Source organism: Acomys russatus, chromosome 20 (genome assembly GCF_903995435.1).
Source record: "Acomys russatus chromosome 20, mAcoRus1.1, whole genome shotgun sequence".
NCBI classification, from domain to species: Eukaryota; Metazoa; Chordata; class Mammalia; order Rodentia; family Muridae; genus Acomys; species Acomys russatus.
Genome location: NC_067156.1, coordinates 20,800,901 through 20,817,007, shown reverse-complemented (window position 1 = coordinate 20,817,007; position 16,107 = coordinate 20,800,901). Strand labels below are relative to the sequence as shown.

The 16,107-nt window shown below is 48.8% G+C and overlaps 1 protein-coding gene and 1 pseudogene across 1 annotated transcript in view; both read left to right on the top strand.

Moving 5' to 3' along the window:
* Window positions 1–293: 293 nt before the first annotated feature.
* LOC127204142 (40S ribosomal protein S21-like) lies at window positions 294–535 on the top strand (annotated as a pseudogene).
* Window positions 536–935: 400 nt separating this feature from the next.
* Window positions 936–16,107, top strand: part of Myo7b (myosin VIIB) — a 60,030-nt gene continuing 44,858 nt past the window's right edge. Inside the window, exons 1-8 of the mRNA XM_051163979.1 lie at window positions 936–953; window positions 2,973–3,086; window positions 3,960–4,112; window positions 4,888–5,072; window positions 9,204–9,325; window positions 11,911–12,053; window positions 14,073–14,186; window positions 15,930–16,083. Of these exons, the coding sequence (XP_051019936.1) occupies window positions 936–953; window positions 2,973–3,086; window positions 3,960–4,112; window positions 4,888–5,072; window positions 9,204–9,325; window positions 11,911–12,053; window positions 14,073–14,186; window positions 15,930–16,083 (1,003 nt within the window). The remainder of the gene's footprint in view (window positions 954–2,972; window positions 3,087–3,959; window positions 4,113–4,887; window positions 5,073–9,203; window positions 9,326–11,910; window positions 12,054–14,072; window positions 14,187–15,929; window positions 16,084–16,107) is intronic.

Sequence of the window (16,107 nt, the reverse complement as noted above, 5' to 3'; positions counted from 1 at the left end):
ATGAAATTATATGGCTATTCCAGCTTTCCTTTGATGAGTGTTAAGAGAAGTAAATCTTACTTCATCTCCTTAATAAAAGCTGTGTCTTTATAGTTAATGTAGGCTTCTTGTGAATGACTTATAGTTGGCAGCCATCAAGTTCTAAATGAAAAACAGTGTGATGGCTCCCAAGATGGTCCTAGGGCTGGCCTGTCTTCCACACGCACACACGCACAATATGCACCTGCACATATGAGAATATGCCCTCGTTCCTTTCTGCACTCCTGCTGGATCAGCGAGCAGGCACAGTTGACATGCAGAATGATGCCAGTGAGTTCATGGACCTAAGAAACGCTCCTTGAGCAATCGCACCATTGGTGCCAAGGACCATGCATCCATCTGTACAAATGTGGCTGAGGTTGACAGGGTCACAAGTCGGTTTAATGGCCAGTTTAAAACCTATGCTATCTGCGGGGCCATTCACAGGATGGGCGAGTCAGATGATTTCATTCTCTGTCTGGCTAAAGCTGATGGAATTATCTCCAAGAACTTTTGATCAGAAGAGATCAGGAATATTTCTCATAAATAAAAATGAGAAAGTATCTTAAAAAAAAAAAAAAAAGAATACGCCCTCTCCCCTATCTCAATATCTGGGCTTCTGAGTGTCAGGTCACTGCCCTATTCCCTGAACAGAGCCCAGAGCCAAAGGCCAGGTGCTCCCTAAATGGGACAAAGGATGAAGAGGACAAGAAACACCTTCCTGCACACAGGCTGCAAGTGTGGCTCACACACCCAGCTATTCAGAGCTGTTTCTGGAGCCAAGCTCCAGTCAAGACACTTGGGGGAAGGGCTGGCAATTCACACAATATCCATTCTTCACGGGCTCCACACTGAAAGGCCATGGGGCTGACGTTCTGTGTTCTCTCCTACAGGCTGCGGGGAGCTGCTGACCTGGGATGTCTGTGTTCCGGCTGGTAAGAAGAACAGCACTTACTACGCACCTTTCCCGAGGCTGAGCTGACTCACTTCCAAGGAGAGAAGAGAGTCAGACCCAGAAACAAGGGGTGGTGCTTGAGAACTAGGAAGGGTTCTACTATTGGAAGAAAACACGTGTGGCTCACACTTGGGCTGCTGGAAAGTTGCCATCTGTGCACAGAAATTCCTCGCTTAAATTCAGAGACTTAAAAAGGGGGGCTCTTGAAGTGGGGAGACAGCTCAGTCAGTAAAGTTCTTGCCTTGCAAGCATGAGTACCTGAGTTTGATACCCAAGAGCTCACCTTAAGAAAAGAAAAAAGAAAAGTCAGGTAGTCAGGTGCGGTGGCGCACGCCTTTAATCCCAGCACTCTGGGAGGCAGAGGCAGGCAGATCTCTGTGCGTTTGAGGTCAGCCTGGTCTACAAAGTGAGTCAAGGCTACACAGAGAAACCCGGTCTTGAAAAACAAAACAAAACAAAACAAACAAACAAAGAAACAAAAAGCCAGGCATGGTCAGTATTAGCTTGTCTTCCTAGCTCTGAGACTCAGCTGTCAGCCAGCCTAGTTGTGTACACAACTAGTCTATGAGAGATCTTAGCTCAAAAAGCACAGTGGACAACACCTGAGGAACAACGGCAGAGATTGTCCGGTGGCCGCCGCATGCATGTATGCACACATACATCCACATAGTACCTCCTTCCCACATGCACCTTGATACACTTGGCCAGGAATGGGCCATTGTTCTGTTTCCTCCCTTCCTTTCTGATCTCCAGCAGCTCACGACTTGCTCATCTTGTTTGTCTCCTGACTCCTGATCTCCTTTGCCTCTGACCTGCACTTCCGTGCATTTTATACATTGCATTAAAACACTTGCTCACAACATCCAGTACTCTAGCAGTGCCTTCCTTCCCTGCCACTCATTCCTCCCTTCCTCTGTAAGGATGGGGAAATGGCTCAATTGGCAAAGTGCTTGCCGAGGAAACACGAGGGCATGAGTTCCAAACCGTGGAGCCCATGTCAGAAAGCCATGCATAGCGGTGTGACTGCAGATGCAGGATGATGCCTGGAGCTCGCTAGCCAGCCAGGGTATCCAAATCAGCAAGCGCAGATTCAGTAAGAGACCCTGTCTCAGATACAGTAAGTAAGACAGAAATCAATTGAGGAAGACATACGACATTGTTCCCTGGCCTCCTCCACCTACATGTACACACACACACACACACACACACACACACACACACACACACACACACACAGTCATCACCCTGAGTCAACCTATCCCCAACCCTGAGCACAAAGAGACATGTACACACAACACTTCCTATGTTGGCCCCTTCGGTACCACTTCTGTGGTACTGAGTTTTCGTAAATCAGCAGGAGGTTTTTTGTGGTGATAGTGGCGGTGATGGTGTCAGTATGATACAACAGACTAGCAAAAACAAAACAAAAACCACTTGAGGAATATGTTTTCCGGCTCACATTTTCCCAGCCATTGGCTGGGGTACTGTGAAGATTTCTTAACTGCTGTGAACCTTCTAGATCCTCTTGTTCCACTTCCCTGGTCCTGGGATTGCAAGCATACACCACCATTCCCAGCTTTAAGAAAGAGATAAAAAGTGGGCACCAGGGATTAAATTCATCTCCCAGAGCTCCATTTTCAAGTGTGAGAAACAGTCTCAACCATTTACCTCACCGCCTTTCATGATCAGGGACACAGTTTGGTGTGTTATCTGTTTCCTTTGACTTTTCTCTCTCTCCTCTTAGTAAGAGTTGTTTTGGGGGAAGGCCGAGCCCTGGCCCTGCTGAGTTCATTGGTTTAGACAGAACAGATACAGGAAAGCTTGGTTGGCACTGAGGGGGTCATCTGGGGACACCTGAGGGAGAGGACAAAAAGATGGATAGAGCTCCTGACACCTGGGAGATTGGGGTTGCAGGTGACAGCCTCAAGACGGGCAAGACTCTAGTGGGAAAGGGAAGGAAGACTAGGATGCAGACCACTGTCTCTTCTCTGCTCCCTAGGGTGACCATGTGTGGCTGGACCCTCCCTCCACCAGCAAGACCGGTGTGTCCATTGGAGGCATCGTCAAAGAAACAAAAGTGGGGAAGATCTTGATTGAGGACGATGAGGGGAAGGTTAGTATTGGGGTTCCTCTCTAAATCCCCCCCTATGGGGTTCAGGCACTTGCTCACCAATACCATGAAGGAAATCCATTTACCTCCCTGGTCAGGATAGAGCAGGATGGAGTCCTGCCCTGGTGAAAGGATATATTTGCCTTGAGGATGTTTTGAGGGAAACACTTAAGAAGTATTAACGTAGCAGGAAGAAGTGAGGAGATGGGATGAGGCAGGGATGATGGCAATCCAAAAGCTGGTGTGCAGAGGGAAGGAGGCAGGAGGGACAGCATGGGGAGAAAGGTGTATGGAGGAGAAGGAAGGGACAAAGGTGTCCAGAAGTGGACAGCTCAGAGCGGTCAGGTTAGAAGCTCACCCATCTTAGTGAGACAGGGACAGCCAACGACAGTGAGGGGCAGGGATCAAGCATCCAGCTAGTCCCCGACTCCTCTCTAGGCCAACCTCCATGGTCCCCAGGGGCTCTAGGGAGAGTCATGTGTACACAATGACCTGCAGAGAGAAGGTTCTGACTGCCTAGGATCTCCAAAGGCTGGAAGCCAGTGAAATACTAACAGCGTTCCTTCTACTTGAGTAGTACTGTGGAATTTTAAAACTACTATTACTTGCACCGCTCTGCTCCAAGAATTCCCAAGGCCTTTATCCGCAACCCAATGCTAAAGCAAACTCCCAGGGTCTGGCTCCTACATGCCTATCTGAAGCTCAGCCCAGCCTCAGAGCCACATGGACCCCAGACCCTTAGACAGGTGCTGACCAGAGCCATAGATGCATCTGACTTTGTCACAGCTATCTCAGAGTCATCTCAGGTCTGAGAATATGTAAGAGCAGGGTGTAGAGAGCAGGCCTAGTGTGGAGAGTTTGTGCCTGTCATTACAGGAACACTGGATCTATACAGAAGACCTTAGCACCCTCAGGCCCATGCACCCCAACTCAGCCCAAGGAGTGGATGACATGATCCGTCTAGGGGACCTGAATGAGGCGGGTGTGGTGCATAACCTCCTGATCCGATACCAGCAGCACAAGATCTATGTGAGTTTATTGGTGCAATGACCTCGGGGAAGCTGAGGGGCCAAGCTGAGCTTCGCAACGTTCCTCCCTTACTCAGTGAGGTGGTCCAGGTGCTCAGGCTTTCTCAGTCTCTGATACCAATTCAAAGAAACAAGCACAGCTGGAGAAGTAGCTCTGCTGGTGCTCACCTAGTGTGCATGGAGCCCTGGGTTTGATTCCCGACCACGTAAACTGGACATGTCAGGTACACCTATAAATCTCAGCACCAAGGACATGGTGGCAGGGGTTCCTCCTCCCCTGCGTTCCTACAGGAGTCCTTCACAGGGTCCTCAGCCAGGATAGCCCAGTGGCCTGTTGGGTGGTATTGGGAGGAATGGCTCTCTGGTCTCACCTCCACAGGAGCAGCTGTGCCGAGCGGGGCCTCTAGCTGGTTAAGATGTTTAAAATGCTGGGCTAAAAGCATATAGAACATAGGATTAGGGTTAGTTGGGGGCAGCAGATGTCACCAGCCTTCACACAGGCCTTTAGTTAAAGTAGCAGGTAAAAGCTCATTTACGTCGTCAACCCACTTTTTATGGAGCCCTATCTAAAACCAGGTAGGGTGTTACACATTTAATGTGACTGGGGACAAGCCCCGAGAAGCTCACAGTCCTGGCAGGTGCTCCATCTTCCCAGAGGGAGGAGCTGAGCAGCCAGCTGAGAGCCTCTTTAGCGATGATGCAGTCAAAGCAGGAGGCCCAGCCTGGCAGTACCTTCCCAGGATTGGCTGGTGCTAACTACCTGCTCCCTTCCCCAGACCTACACAGGCTCCATCCTGGTGGCTGTGAACCCATTCCAGATGCTGCCCCTGTACACCCTGGAGCAGGTACAGATCTACTACAGCCGCCACATGGGCGAACTGCCCCCGCACGTCTTCGCCATCGCCAACAGCTGTTACTTCAACATGAAGAAGAACAAGAGGGACCAGTGCTGCATCATCAGGTGAGGCTCAGCCCTCACTCCTGCTGCAGGCGCTCAGCTACCGGTCTCTAAGCCCCAGAGGACCCAGAGAGAAATAGACACCCCCTTTCCCTAGGGCTGCCACAGGGGCTATTCTTAATGCAGGGGTTTGCCAGAACTGCTCCTAACCCCAACGACACAACCCTCAGACCTCACGAACACCCCCTCCACACCCCAAGGACGTGTTCCTCCCCATTCTAACTCACTTCCCACACCCTGAGGATATGAAGACGTGCCCTCCATACTCTGAGGTCTCTGAGGTCTGGGAGGGCCAGGTTCCTCTCTAACCCCAAGCCTGGCTCTGCTTCCCTGCCTGCCTGAGCCTAGCCTCCTTGTGCACAGACCTTCCTCCTGCTAAGGGAAAATAGGAGGGAGAATTTGGTTTTAGAGTCCCTAACTTGGTATTGTAATTATCATTCACTTGTTCATGAGTTTGCTTATTCATTCATTCAAGATCCTTTTGTACCCCAGGTTAGAGGTATAGCTTAGTTGCTAATGCGTTTACCTCTGTGCTGAAGCGATGTGTTGAACCAGGTGTGGTGATGCACACCTGTAATCCCATCACTCAGAAGGTGGGGGAAGGAGGGTCAGAAATTCAAGTTCATCCTCGGACATATAACAAAATTTAGGCCAGCCTGGGTTACATGAAAACATTTCTCAAAAACAAAAATAAAAATGGCCAGGCCATGATGGCACATACCTTTAATCCCAGCACTTGGGAGGCAGAGGCAGGAGGGTCTTTGTGAGTTTGAAACCAGCCTGGTCTACAGTGAGAATTCCAGGACAGCCAAGGATACACAGAGAGACCTTGTCTATAAACAAAACAAAACAAAAACCCAAATCCAAAATAAAACTAAATTAAAATTAAAAAAAAAAAAAAAAAAAAAAAAAAAAAAAAAAAAGGTCTTACTGGCCCTCACAGTCCTAACACAGCAAACAGCAGCAGGTGAAAAAGACTCCAGCTTCTGCCTGAGGGCTCATGTCACAGAATGGTAGGATGGCAGGCTGCAGAAATTTGGGTGCAGGTACTAAGAGCGTTGAAGAGATACATGACAGGAAAGAAGCAAAAAACAGGGGCTGCTGCCTCTCTGAGTAGGGGCATCAGAACGGCATCCTAGCATAAATGCCATTTCCTGCCTCCAGTCACTCTCTGAATTGGGTTCTTCATGTCAGGGAAGTCTCCAAGCAGAGAGGTCAAAGTTCCTTCCCACTGATGTCATAGGCATGGATCTAAGCCCTAGGTCACATGGTTAGAAGTAGAGATTGTTTGTTTGTTCTTTTTTTTTTTTTTTTTTTAATAGGGATTGTTTTTAAAGAAAGGAAATAAACTCCTGAGAGTGGGAGTGGGCTAACTGGGGAAAGAAACGTGCTCTGAAAGTGCCAGGCCACGAGCCACAGAACCACAGAGTCATTTACTTAAACACCCATTCCCCTCACGTGTAATGCCATGAGCTTTTCTCTCTCACACGTGCTCTGCTGTGTGCAGCCCAGGTAGGAAGGGCTTCCGGTCTTTCTTGTCATCTATAGCTTTCACCAGCCCTTATTTTCTGCTATAGGCTCCTAGGTAGAGAACTCGAATTCAGGGCCCAGACAAGACAGGGAGGTGTCCCGGGACCTAAGTGTATTTATCTATCCCTCCCCGCCTTGCTGCAAGGGCAGGCTCCCTGGTGCCTGGCTCCTTGTGGTGATCTTCGATGGCATTTTCTTGAGTGAGCCTGGGGTGTCCTTTGCCCTGGCACCTTAGCCCTTTCTTTCTTTTCTTTTCTTTCTTTCTTTCTTTTCTTTTTTTTTTTTTTTTTTTTTTTTTTTTCTTTTTTCCGAGACAGGGTTTCTCTGTGTTAGCCTTGGCTGTCCTGGATTCTCTTTGTAGATCAGGCTGGCCTCGAACTCACAGCGCCCAGCTTCTTAGCCCTTTCCTGGCTGCTGTAGCAGAAAGCCAGACCGGTACTTTACAACCAGGAGAGTGCACACTTCTCGAGGATGGGAGGTCCAAGTGGCACCAACCCATCTTCTATCTGATGCCGTTTTTTTTTGTTGTATTTGTTTTTCAGAGACAGAGTCTTATGTAGCCCAGGGTGACCTCAAATTTTTTATGTAGCTGAAGATGGCTTTGAATTTCTGATACTCCTACCTCTCTCTGTTTCCTTATGTGCTGGGATTGTAGGCACACACCACGGAGATAGAAATCAAAGCTTTGTGTATGCTAGGCAAGTGCTGCATCTACTGAGCTACATCCCTGGTCTCTCTCTCTCTCTCCCTCTCTCTCTCCCTTTTTCCTCCCTCCCCCCCCTTCATCCCTCCCTTCCTCCCCCACCTCTCTTCCTTTCAAAACAGGGTTCTTACTACATTAGCCCAGACTGGCCTGGAACTTAATATATAAATTGGTCTGACTTTTGAACTCACAACGATCTGCCTGTCTCTACCTACTGAATGCTGAAGGTAGAGGTGTGTGCTACCATGTCCAGTTCATACATGGCCTCTTAGTCACCTTCTGAAAGGCTGAGGTCCCTGTGCCTCACCTCAGTGCTGGGAATCAAATGCATGCATGTCAAGCAAGCGCTTCTGCCCTGAGCAGGACTCTAACATGATTACAAAGGCAGTTACATGTTACTATGAGCCCTCTGTGCTGTGGTGCACATCTCGGGCTCCAGCTACTTAAGGGGGAGAGGTACAAGGGTGAGACCATGAACTTAAGATTAGCTTAAACAATATAGTGAGCCTCTGTTTCAGCTTTTCCTTTTATTTTCCTTCCTTTCATTGTTGTTGTTGTTGTTGTTTTGAGACAGGGTTTTTCTGTGTAGCATTGGCTGTCCTGGAACTCACTATGTAGATCAGGCTGGCCTCGAACTCAGAGAACTATCTGACTGCCTCAGCCTCCTGAGTGCTGAGATTAAAGGTGTGGACTACTGTCACCAAGCCCGTCTTTTTTTTTTTTTTTTTTTAAACATGTGTTTCGTTGTTGGTTTGTTTGTTTCATTTTGAGACTGGGTCTTCCTATGTTTTTGAGAGCTATGTCTCTCACAGCCCTGGCTGGTCTGGAACTTGCTATGTAGGCCAGGCTGGCCTTGAACTCACAGAGATCCACCTGTCTCTGCCTCCTGAGTACTAGAATTAAAGGTGTGCACAGTCCACAGTGCAGCATGACTTTGGAGTGACTAGCGAAGCCACAAAGCAAGCAGTTGGCTCTTCAGAACAGTAAGCAAGTCCCAGGAGTCCTGCTGCAGGTGCCAGCTGCAGTGAGACACCCAGTGGAGCACTGGAGGAAGAAAGGACTCACAGTTTCTTCCTGGTGGGGAAGGCACCGAGGTGAGGGCGTGAGGCGCTGCTCACATTGCACCCTCAGCCAAGACGCATAGAGATGTGAAAGCTGGTGCTCAGCTTGATTGTTCCTTTTTGATCAGTGTGGGGCCCCAGCTGACGGAAAGGTGCCACTTATATTTAGGGTTGATCTTCCCACTTCTAGTAATACAATCTGGATAACCTCACAGCCGCACCCAGAGGCTGGTCTCTTTGGTGATTTGAGAGCCAGTGGGGCTGGCAAGCATTACTAACCTTAACACAGATTCTGATGGGGTCTAGCTAAGGGATCCTGGGCTTTTTTCTGTCCAGGTGACAGATGCCACTGGCCCGAGAGGCACATTTCATCTGAATGACCCTGGGTCACCTTACTTACTCTGCCAGGCAGCCCTGGAATAATAACCTAGACCATAACATGCCAAGAGTCTTTCAGCCTAGCAGGAAAGACAAGACAATGCAACAGCCTCTACCAGGGGTGTTTGGCTTTTTGACACCATCTTCTACACATGTAGTGAGTTACAGCCTAGTTCTGGACCATATGTAGCCACAAGCCACAGGTTGGGCATGCCTGTCTCGTAGATAGTCTGAGATGCTCAGGGGACTTCAGGGCAGATGCAGTGTGGAATTTCTTCCTGGGAAAGTACATCCTTGTCAACCTGGTCCAGAGGTGGGCCTGAGGGAAGTGGGAGGGGAGGGGGCTGGGAAGGGAGCAGAAAGGCCATTTATAGAGAGTGGAGAAGCTCTGGATGGTGGTAGCTACCTGTCTGAGGCCTCATTCCTCCCCCCCCACCCCTACCCCTTGGCACTCTTTGGCAGTGGCGAGTCTGGGGCCGGGAAGACCGAGACCACTAAGCTCATCCTTCAGTTCCTGGCTACAGTCAGCGGCCAGCACTCGTGGATCGAGCAGCAGGTCCTTGAGGCCAACCCCATCCTGGAAGGTAAGCTATGCTCCTGAGGACTTGGACGGAAATGTCCCTCTCCATGTGTGGTAGCCATGGGTAGCCATGACACAAGTCATGACCTTCAAACAAGGGTGGGGTGAGCAGGCATGTGTGTGGTCCCCAGGGAGCATGAAGAGGACAGGTGATTACTATAAACACCCATGATGAGTGTTTGCCAGATAAACAGAGTGTGTCAGCCAGAAATAGCAGCATACGCCTGCAATCCTAACTCTGGGGAGGTCAAGGCCAGGGGGTCTTGAATTTAAGGCCTGGACTACATTTAAAAAACCCTACCTCAGTAAAACAAAACACAGAGGCTAAAGAGATGTGTTAGCTGGGAAAATGCTTGCCATGTAAGCACGAGGACCCAAACTCACTGCCCAGCACCTACATGAAAACCAGACATGGCGGCACTTGTAATCCTAGCATAGGAGAAGCAGACAGGTAGATTTCTGGGGCTCAGTGATGGGCCAGCCAAGCCTAATTGGTGAGCCCGTGAGGAGTTTAGAGTTAGAAGGACACTGTGACTTTGAGGACAACCTGTCTTTAAAAACAGATTTACTGATCATTCTGTGCGCGTTTGTGTGTGTGTGTGTGTGTGTGTGTGTGTGTGTGTGTGTGTGTGTGTGTGTGTAGTGTGAACATGTGTGAGTGTGTGAAGGGATGTGTACACCTGTGCATGTGCATATGGAGACCTGGCGGAGGGATGTTATGTGCCTTGTATGTGTGGGTGCCTGAGAAGCCAGGAAAGGGTGTCAAATACCTTGGAGCTAGAGTTAGGGACAGTTGTGAGCCACCAAATGTGGTGCTGGAAACCAAGCTCTAGTGCTCTTACCTGCTGAGCCATTCCCCAGGCTCTACCTTGATTTCTGATAGAGGGTTTCTCACTGAGTCTGAAGCTCACCCAGTGGCAAGCCCCAGGGACCCTCCTGTTTCTGCCTCCTCATCACAGGCACACACGCACGAGAGCCCTCCCAATATTCCTGCATTATTGTCACTGTCACTACTAAATGTTCAATACGAAAGACTTCATTTTTTACTCTGACAGTTTTCACAGTCCTGTGGGTCACTCGAGAAGCCTGCGGTACTTTGGGTCCATGCTATAACTGCATACCTCCTTCTATAGCCACCTGCTCTTTCTGGGGTGGAATCAGCCCCTGCCACTCACGCTTTCCATCCCATCTCTCTCTCTTCTCTCGTCTTCTCTGCTCTTCTCTTCCTCTTCCACCTCTTCCTTCTCCCCACCTTTCCCCTTTATGATTACTGTATTTACAACATTTCCACCTTCCCCTCTCCTTCCTCCAGCTCCTACCATGTCCCCCAACTCCCCGTTAAATTCATGACCTCTTCTATACTTACTTTTTACATTTTATTCGATCTTATTTTATGTGCACAAGTGATTTGCCTACATGTGTGCCTGTGCACCATATTCATGCAGTGCTTACAGAGACCAGAAGAGGGTTTTAGAGTCCCCGAAGCTGGAGTTACAGATGTTTTTAGGCCACATGTGGGTGCTGGGAATCAAACTCAGGTCCTCTGAAAAAACAGTCCGTGTTTTTAACTGCTGAGCAGTTTCTCCAACCTCATCTTGTTTAATTGTGTGCATATGTATGTGCATATGTGTGTGCTTGTGTGTGTGTGTTTGTGTGTGTAAATACAAGATGCTGAGTCTATTTAGTGTTACACGTATGTATATGTATTTTGGGCTGATCACTTAAGAAGCGCATTTGCTCTGTTGGTCCTCAGAAGCCTCCTTGCCTCCTCTTGGCTCCTATAGGAGGCATTCTCAGATTCTGAGCCTAGTGTTCACCGCTATAAGCCACCTAGCCTACCCATTTGGCCAGCCCTCTTTCCTGTTTTCTTGGGTCTACAATCACCCAGATCCCTACACTACAGGGACCCCCTGTCTTCTGACAGCTAGCTTTCCTATACTGTCCATTGCCTGCCATGTCTACCTAGATAACCTGCCTCAGCCTTCAATTACTTGCCGGCTCTCCACTGTCAGGTTTTAGACTAGGGTCTTTTTGAGCCATGTTTACCTGAAACAGCCTCTTTCTCACGATTCTGAGAAGGAAATACCAACGCCCCTACAAAAAGCCTGGCTGTGAGTGTCTAACTTCCTCACTGGCTCCCTGGATGCCCGGATTCCCATTCTCACTTCCCAAAGGGAGTTTACAGCCTCAGACCAAAGACCCCAGGATGGCTGCTCAACTGGATGTGCTCCCCTCTTACCTTCCCCAGACGTGGGCTACTCCTCAACTATGTGACAGGAACTCCCTTCTCTGAGACCTATAAAAAGATACACCCCCACCCACCCACTCTGCCATGTGGATCTGAGCTCTCCTCAAGGCATCAGACATGCTGTCTCTCTGCAGCATTGGGGCCATGCTGTCTGTCTATGCATTCATAGCTCTTCCAATGAACTCCGTCCCTCAAAGGATAACCATCTCACTGTTGATCCTTGAACCCCAGATTCCAGACTTTTCATCCACTTCCTCTGAGAACCTACCCAGATGACCCCTAAATAAATGGGAATTTTCTCCTCCCTGCTCCTGTTGGGAGCACCTCCCTTTTGCCCTCAGCCTTTGGCAATGCCAAGACCATCCGCAATGACAACTCCAGCCGCTTCGGGAAGTACATTGACATCCATTTCAACTCTAGCGGGGTGATTGAGGGCGCCAGCATCGAGCACTTCCTGCTGGAGAAGTCCAGGGTCTGCCGGCAGGTAAGACTCTACCACCCACTTGGACTTCCTCCCTGTCACCCTCTTCTTGCCTCGGTCACCTCCCAGACTCCACGTCTTCTCAATATTCCTGCAAAGGGAAGAATTGAATTTTCTCAGCTTTGAATTTCTTGTCCATATAACTTGTATATATACATGTGTGGTGTATACATGTATACATGTTTGTGTGTGTGCAGATATATATGTGTATATGATTGTGTGACAGCTAGACAGTCAATGTTGGATGTATTCTTCTGTCACTATCTTATGTTTGGATACAGAGTCGTTCACTGTATCTCAGGCTCACTGATTCAACAAGACTAGCTGGCCAGCAAGCCCCAGGGATCCAGTTTCTGTCTACCCAGCATTAAGATTACAAATGTATACCACCATATTCAGCTTTTCATATGCATAGTGGGGATTTGAACTCCTATGCTTGTGCTTGCATGGCAAGTACTTTACCAAATGAGCCATATCCCTAGTCCTAACATGTTTCTCTCTCTTAAAAAACAAAACAAGCCAGGCGTGGTGGTGCATGTCTTTAATCCCAGCACTTGGGAGGTAGAGGCAGGCGAATCACTGTGAGTTCGAGCCAGTCTGGTCTACAAAGTGAGTCCAAGACAGGCAAGGCTACACAGTGAAACCCTGTTTTAAAAAACCAAACAAAAACATGTTTACCTGAAACAGCATCTTTCTCACGATTCTGAGAAGGAAATACCAACGCCCCTACAAAAAGCCTGGCCGTGAGTGTCTAACTGCCCGGATTCCCATTCTCACTTCCCAAGGGAGTTCAGAGCCTCAGACCAAAGACCCCAGGATGGCTGCTCAACTGGATGTGCTCCCCTCTTACCTTCCCCAGACGTGGGCTACTCCTCAACAAACAAACAAACAAACAACAACTTGCTATGTAGTCGCAGGCAACTTTGAACTTCTGATCCTCTCTTCATCCACGTAATTCCCCTCCCCCATCTTCTTTGGAGCCTACCGTGCCTCACCTCCACTGGCGTTAACTCTAAGGCATAAGTCAAGATGCTGTGGGAGCTGAGGCAGGGGAACCTGGATAACATTAAAGAAGACAATGAACCAGGACTGTGGATGCAGCGACAGGAGGATCCCTGGGGTGTGCTGTCCAGCTAGCCTGACCTACTTCGCTGGTTGTAGGCCAGTGAGAGACCCTGTCTCAAAGAACAAGGTAGACTCCCAAGGAACTACATCCAAGGCTGCCCTATGGCCTCCATATTCATGCTTGCATATGCACACCTGCACACACAGGAAGACACACACATAAACCACACCATGCACAGATACACTATATAAGTACATTTTATACATGAATTTAAGTTCTAGAAGAAAGACAAACTCTGAAGGGCATCTGTGGAGGGGAAAGTGGTGATTTTGAGGAGAGGTGAGGTGGAAAGAAGGCTTATTTCATGATAACGCATGCTGACGACAGTCTGAATTTTCACAGTGCGGATGCAGTTATAAACAGTGTCTGCACGTCTGGCCACGTCTGCATAATACCGTGGCCACCGGCTCTCTAGACGGTCACTGAGTGACTATAAATACCATGAAATCATGAGTTACAGAGCCCTGTATGGCTTTCCGACCTAGGGAGTGAGGTCAAGATAAATCTAATGTCACGGCTGGAGAGATGGCTTGGTGGTTAAGAACATGGCTGCTCTTCTAAAGGTCCTGAGTTCAATTCCCAGCAACCACATGGTGGCTCACAACATCTATAATCAGATCTGGTGCCCTCTTCTGGCCTGTAGGCACACATGGGAGCCTAGTATTGGATAAATAATAAATAAATAAAAATGTAAAAAAAGATAAATCTAATGTCAGGTTAGCCTCTTGGCTCATGGTACCCAGAATCCTCTGCTTCTTGGAACATAGGCAACCTAGGGGTGCAGGCTGGTCCTTGGGTAAATGCCACATCCACACAGGGCTGGGAGTTCTTCAAGCAGAAACTGCAGACGTTCTGAGGGTCTTGCTCATGTGTCTCTTTTGATGCTTTCCTCCTAGGCTGCAGAGGAACGTAACTACCACATTTTCTACTGCATGCTGATGGGGATGAGCCAGGAAGAGAAGAAACTGCTGGGTCTGGGCATGCCCTCCGAGTACCACTACCTGACCATGGTGAGCTCCCCTGTTCCTTTTCCCAACTTGCTCCTCAAAAGCCAAGGGAGGAAAGGAAAGGCTAGCACATGTTCAACCCTCAGTCTTGGCTGCTGAGATGCTTATCCCCTAGGTGAGTGCTAGGTCCCTTAGCCTCCTGTCTAGAAACAGTTTTAGGACCACTTTTGTGGCCTGCCCCCTATTTCCCTTCTGCACCATGGACTCCTGGAACCCAGAAACTAAGGCTCTGATCCTTTCCCACATACCCAATTTTCTGAATCCCTCCAGGCCTACAAGAGGCTCCCAGCACAATGGGCAATGGATAATTATCCGCAGACCCTTGAACCCATCCTTGTAGGTTCACCCAGGCTATAAGCTCTCAGAACACAAGCCTTGCTCACCCAATCCTTCCTTTCTAGGACCGTGAGATTCAAGCAGCTATGGGCTTGCATTAGTTAACAAGGGGGTGACTTATTGTACCCCTTGGATCACTCTCTTATATTACCCCTCTCCTGTGGTCACTACCCCAAAGATTTCACCAGTCCTTTCCTAGATGTGGCAGTAGTTTTTCTTTTGGGTTGTCTCTATGACCAGCTTTGATCTTTAATCTATCTAAGGAGATCTCGCAGTGCAAACCCCTCTGATAGCAATTAGTTACTATAATTTCACTATCTTTGGCACAATTTCATACTTCTCCAAGATCTGACCCTCCTTGCAGCTGCCCTTGGACCCCACCTCCCAACTCTGTCCCATTGCCCTATGCCCGGTGAAGGTTCAGCTCAGATACTTTCTTCAGGGAGCCTCTCCCTACCTCCAAGTAGGGCTTTGCTCAGCCTCTTTGGCCTTAGCATTGATAATAGCTAAGGGTCATTGGCCTCTAACCTGCCTCTCTTAGATGGATAGTAGCTATGGAGAATTGCAGATTGTTAGTTGGTAACTCCTAGCAAGGAACACAGGTCTCACTATACATTCAGCCTTGAGAAGTGCTTCCTAAGGGAATGAGCTCTCGGTGTTCCCTAGAGACAGGCCTGGCAGGCTCAAGATGAATGGATGACAAGTAGAGGCCCAGAGAAGGGACTCACTTCACTCATGGGTCACATAAAGCAGAGCCAGATGTGCTTTAGCTGTGGTGCCACCAGAGCTGTCAGGGTCAGAGCCTGGACTAACAAGCTGGGCTTAGCCACCAGTCCTCAACGAGCTAAGTAAACAGACAAGGGATTGTGGACAAATCAAAGAAAGGAGATATATTCAATGTAGCTACACTGGGTAGAGGCACAACAAAGTGTCTTCCAGGGCAGTCTGTACAGGAAATATAGGTTTCAATGGATGGCAAGAGCCACGCACAACTAAGCAGGCTTGTCTCAGATCCAGTCCTCCTCAGAGGTGGTTGGCCAAGCAGTCAGAACTGAGTGAACTCTCTTCTCAGGAGACAGTCTCCCCCTCTACCTGGCACTAAGCCTTTTCATTCTTCAGGATGAAACCTCTGGAGAAATTCCAGTTTCTTGGGCTCCATTGTTTCAACAGTCTGAAGCTACATGAAGGGCACAAGTGTCTGCCTAGAATCTCTCCATGTGGCTTTGCCTCTGGAGAGCCCTTGATTTGTCTGCTAGGCGTGGACACATGACTCCTGCCCTTCAGACTCCACCCAGAGCATATACACTGATTTTTCAGGGACTTTTAACTAAGTTTCTGAGCTGTCTTGGCTTGGATGGAGGAGGTGAGATTGGGGGCAGCTCTATCAGCTGACGTGTCCTGTTCTGGTAGGGGAACTGCACATCCTATGAGGGGCTCAGTGATGCCAAGGACTACGCACACGTTCGCTCGGCCATGAAGATCCTCCACTTCTCAGACTCAGAGAACTGGGACATCAGCAAGCTGCTGGCAGCCATCCTCCACCTGGGGAATGTGGGGTTTATGGGTAATGTTGGTTTTGTCTTGATAA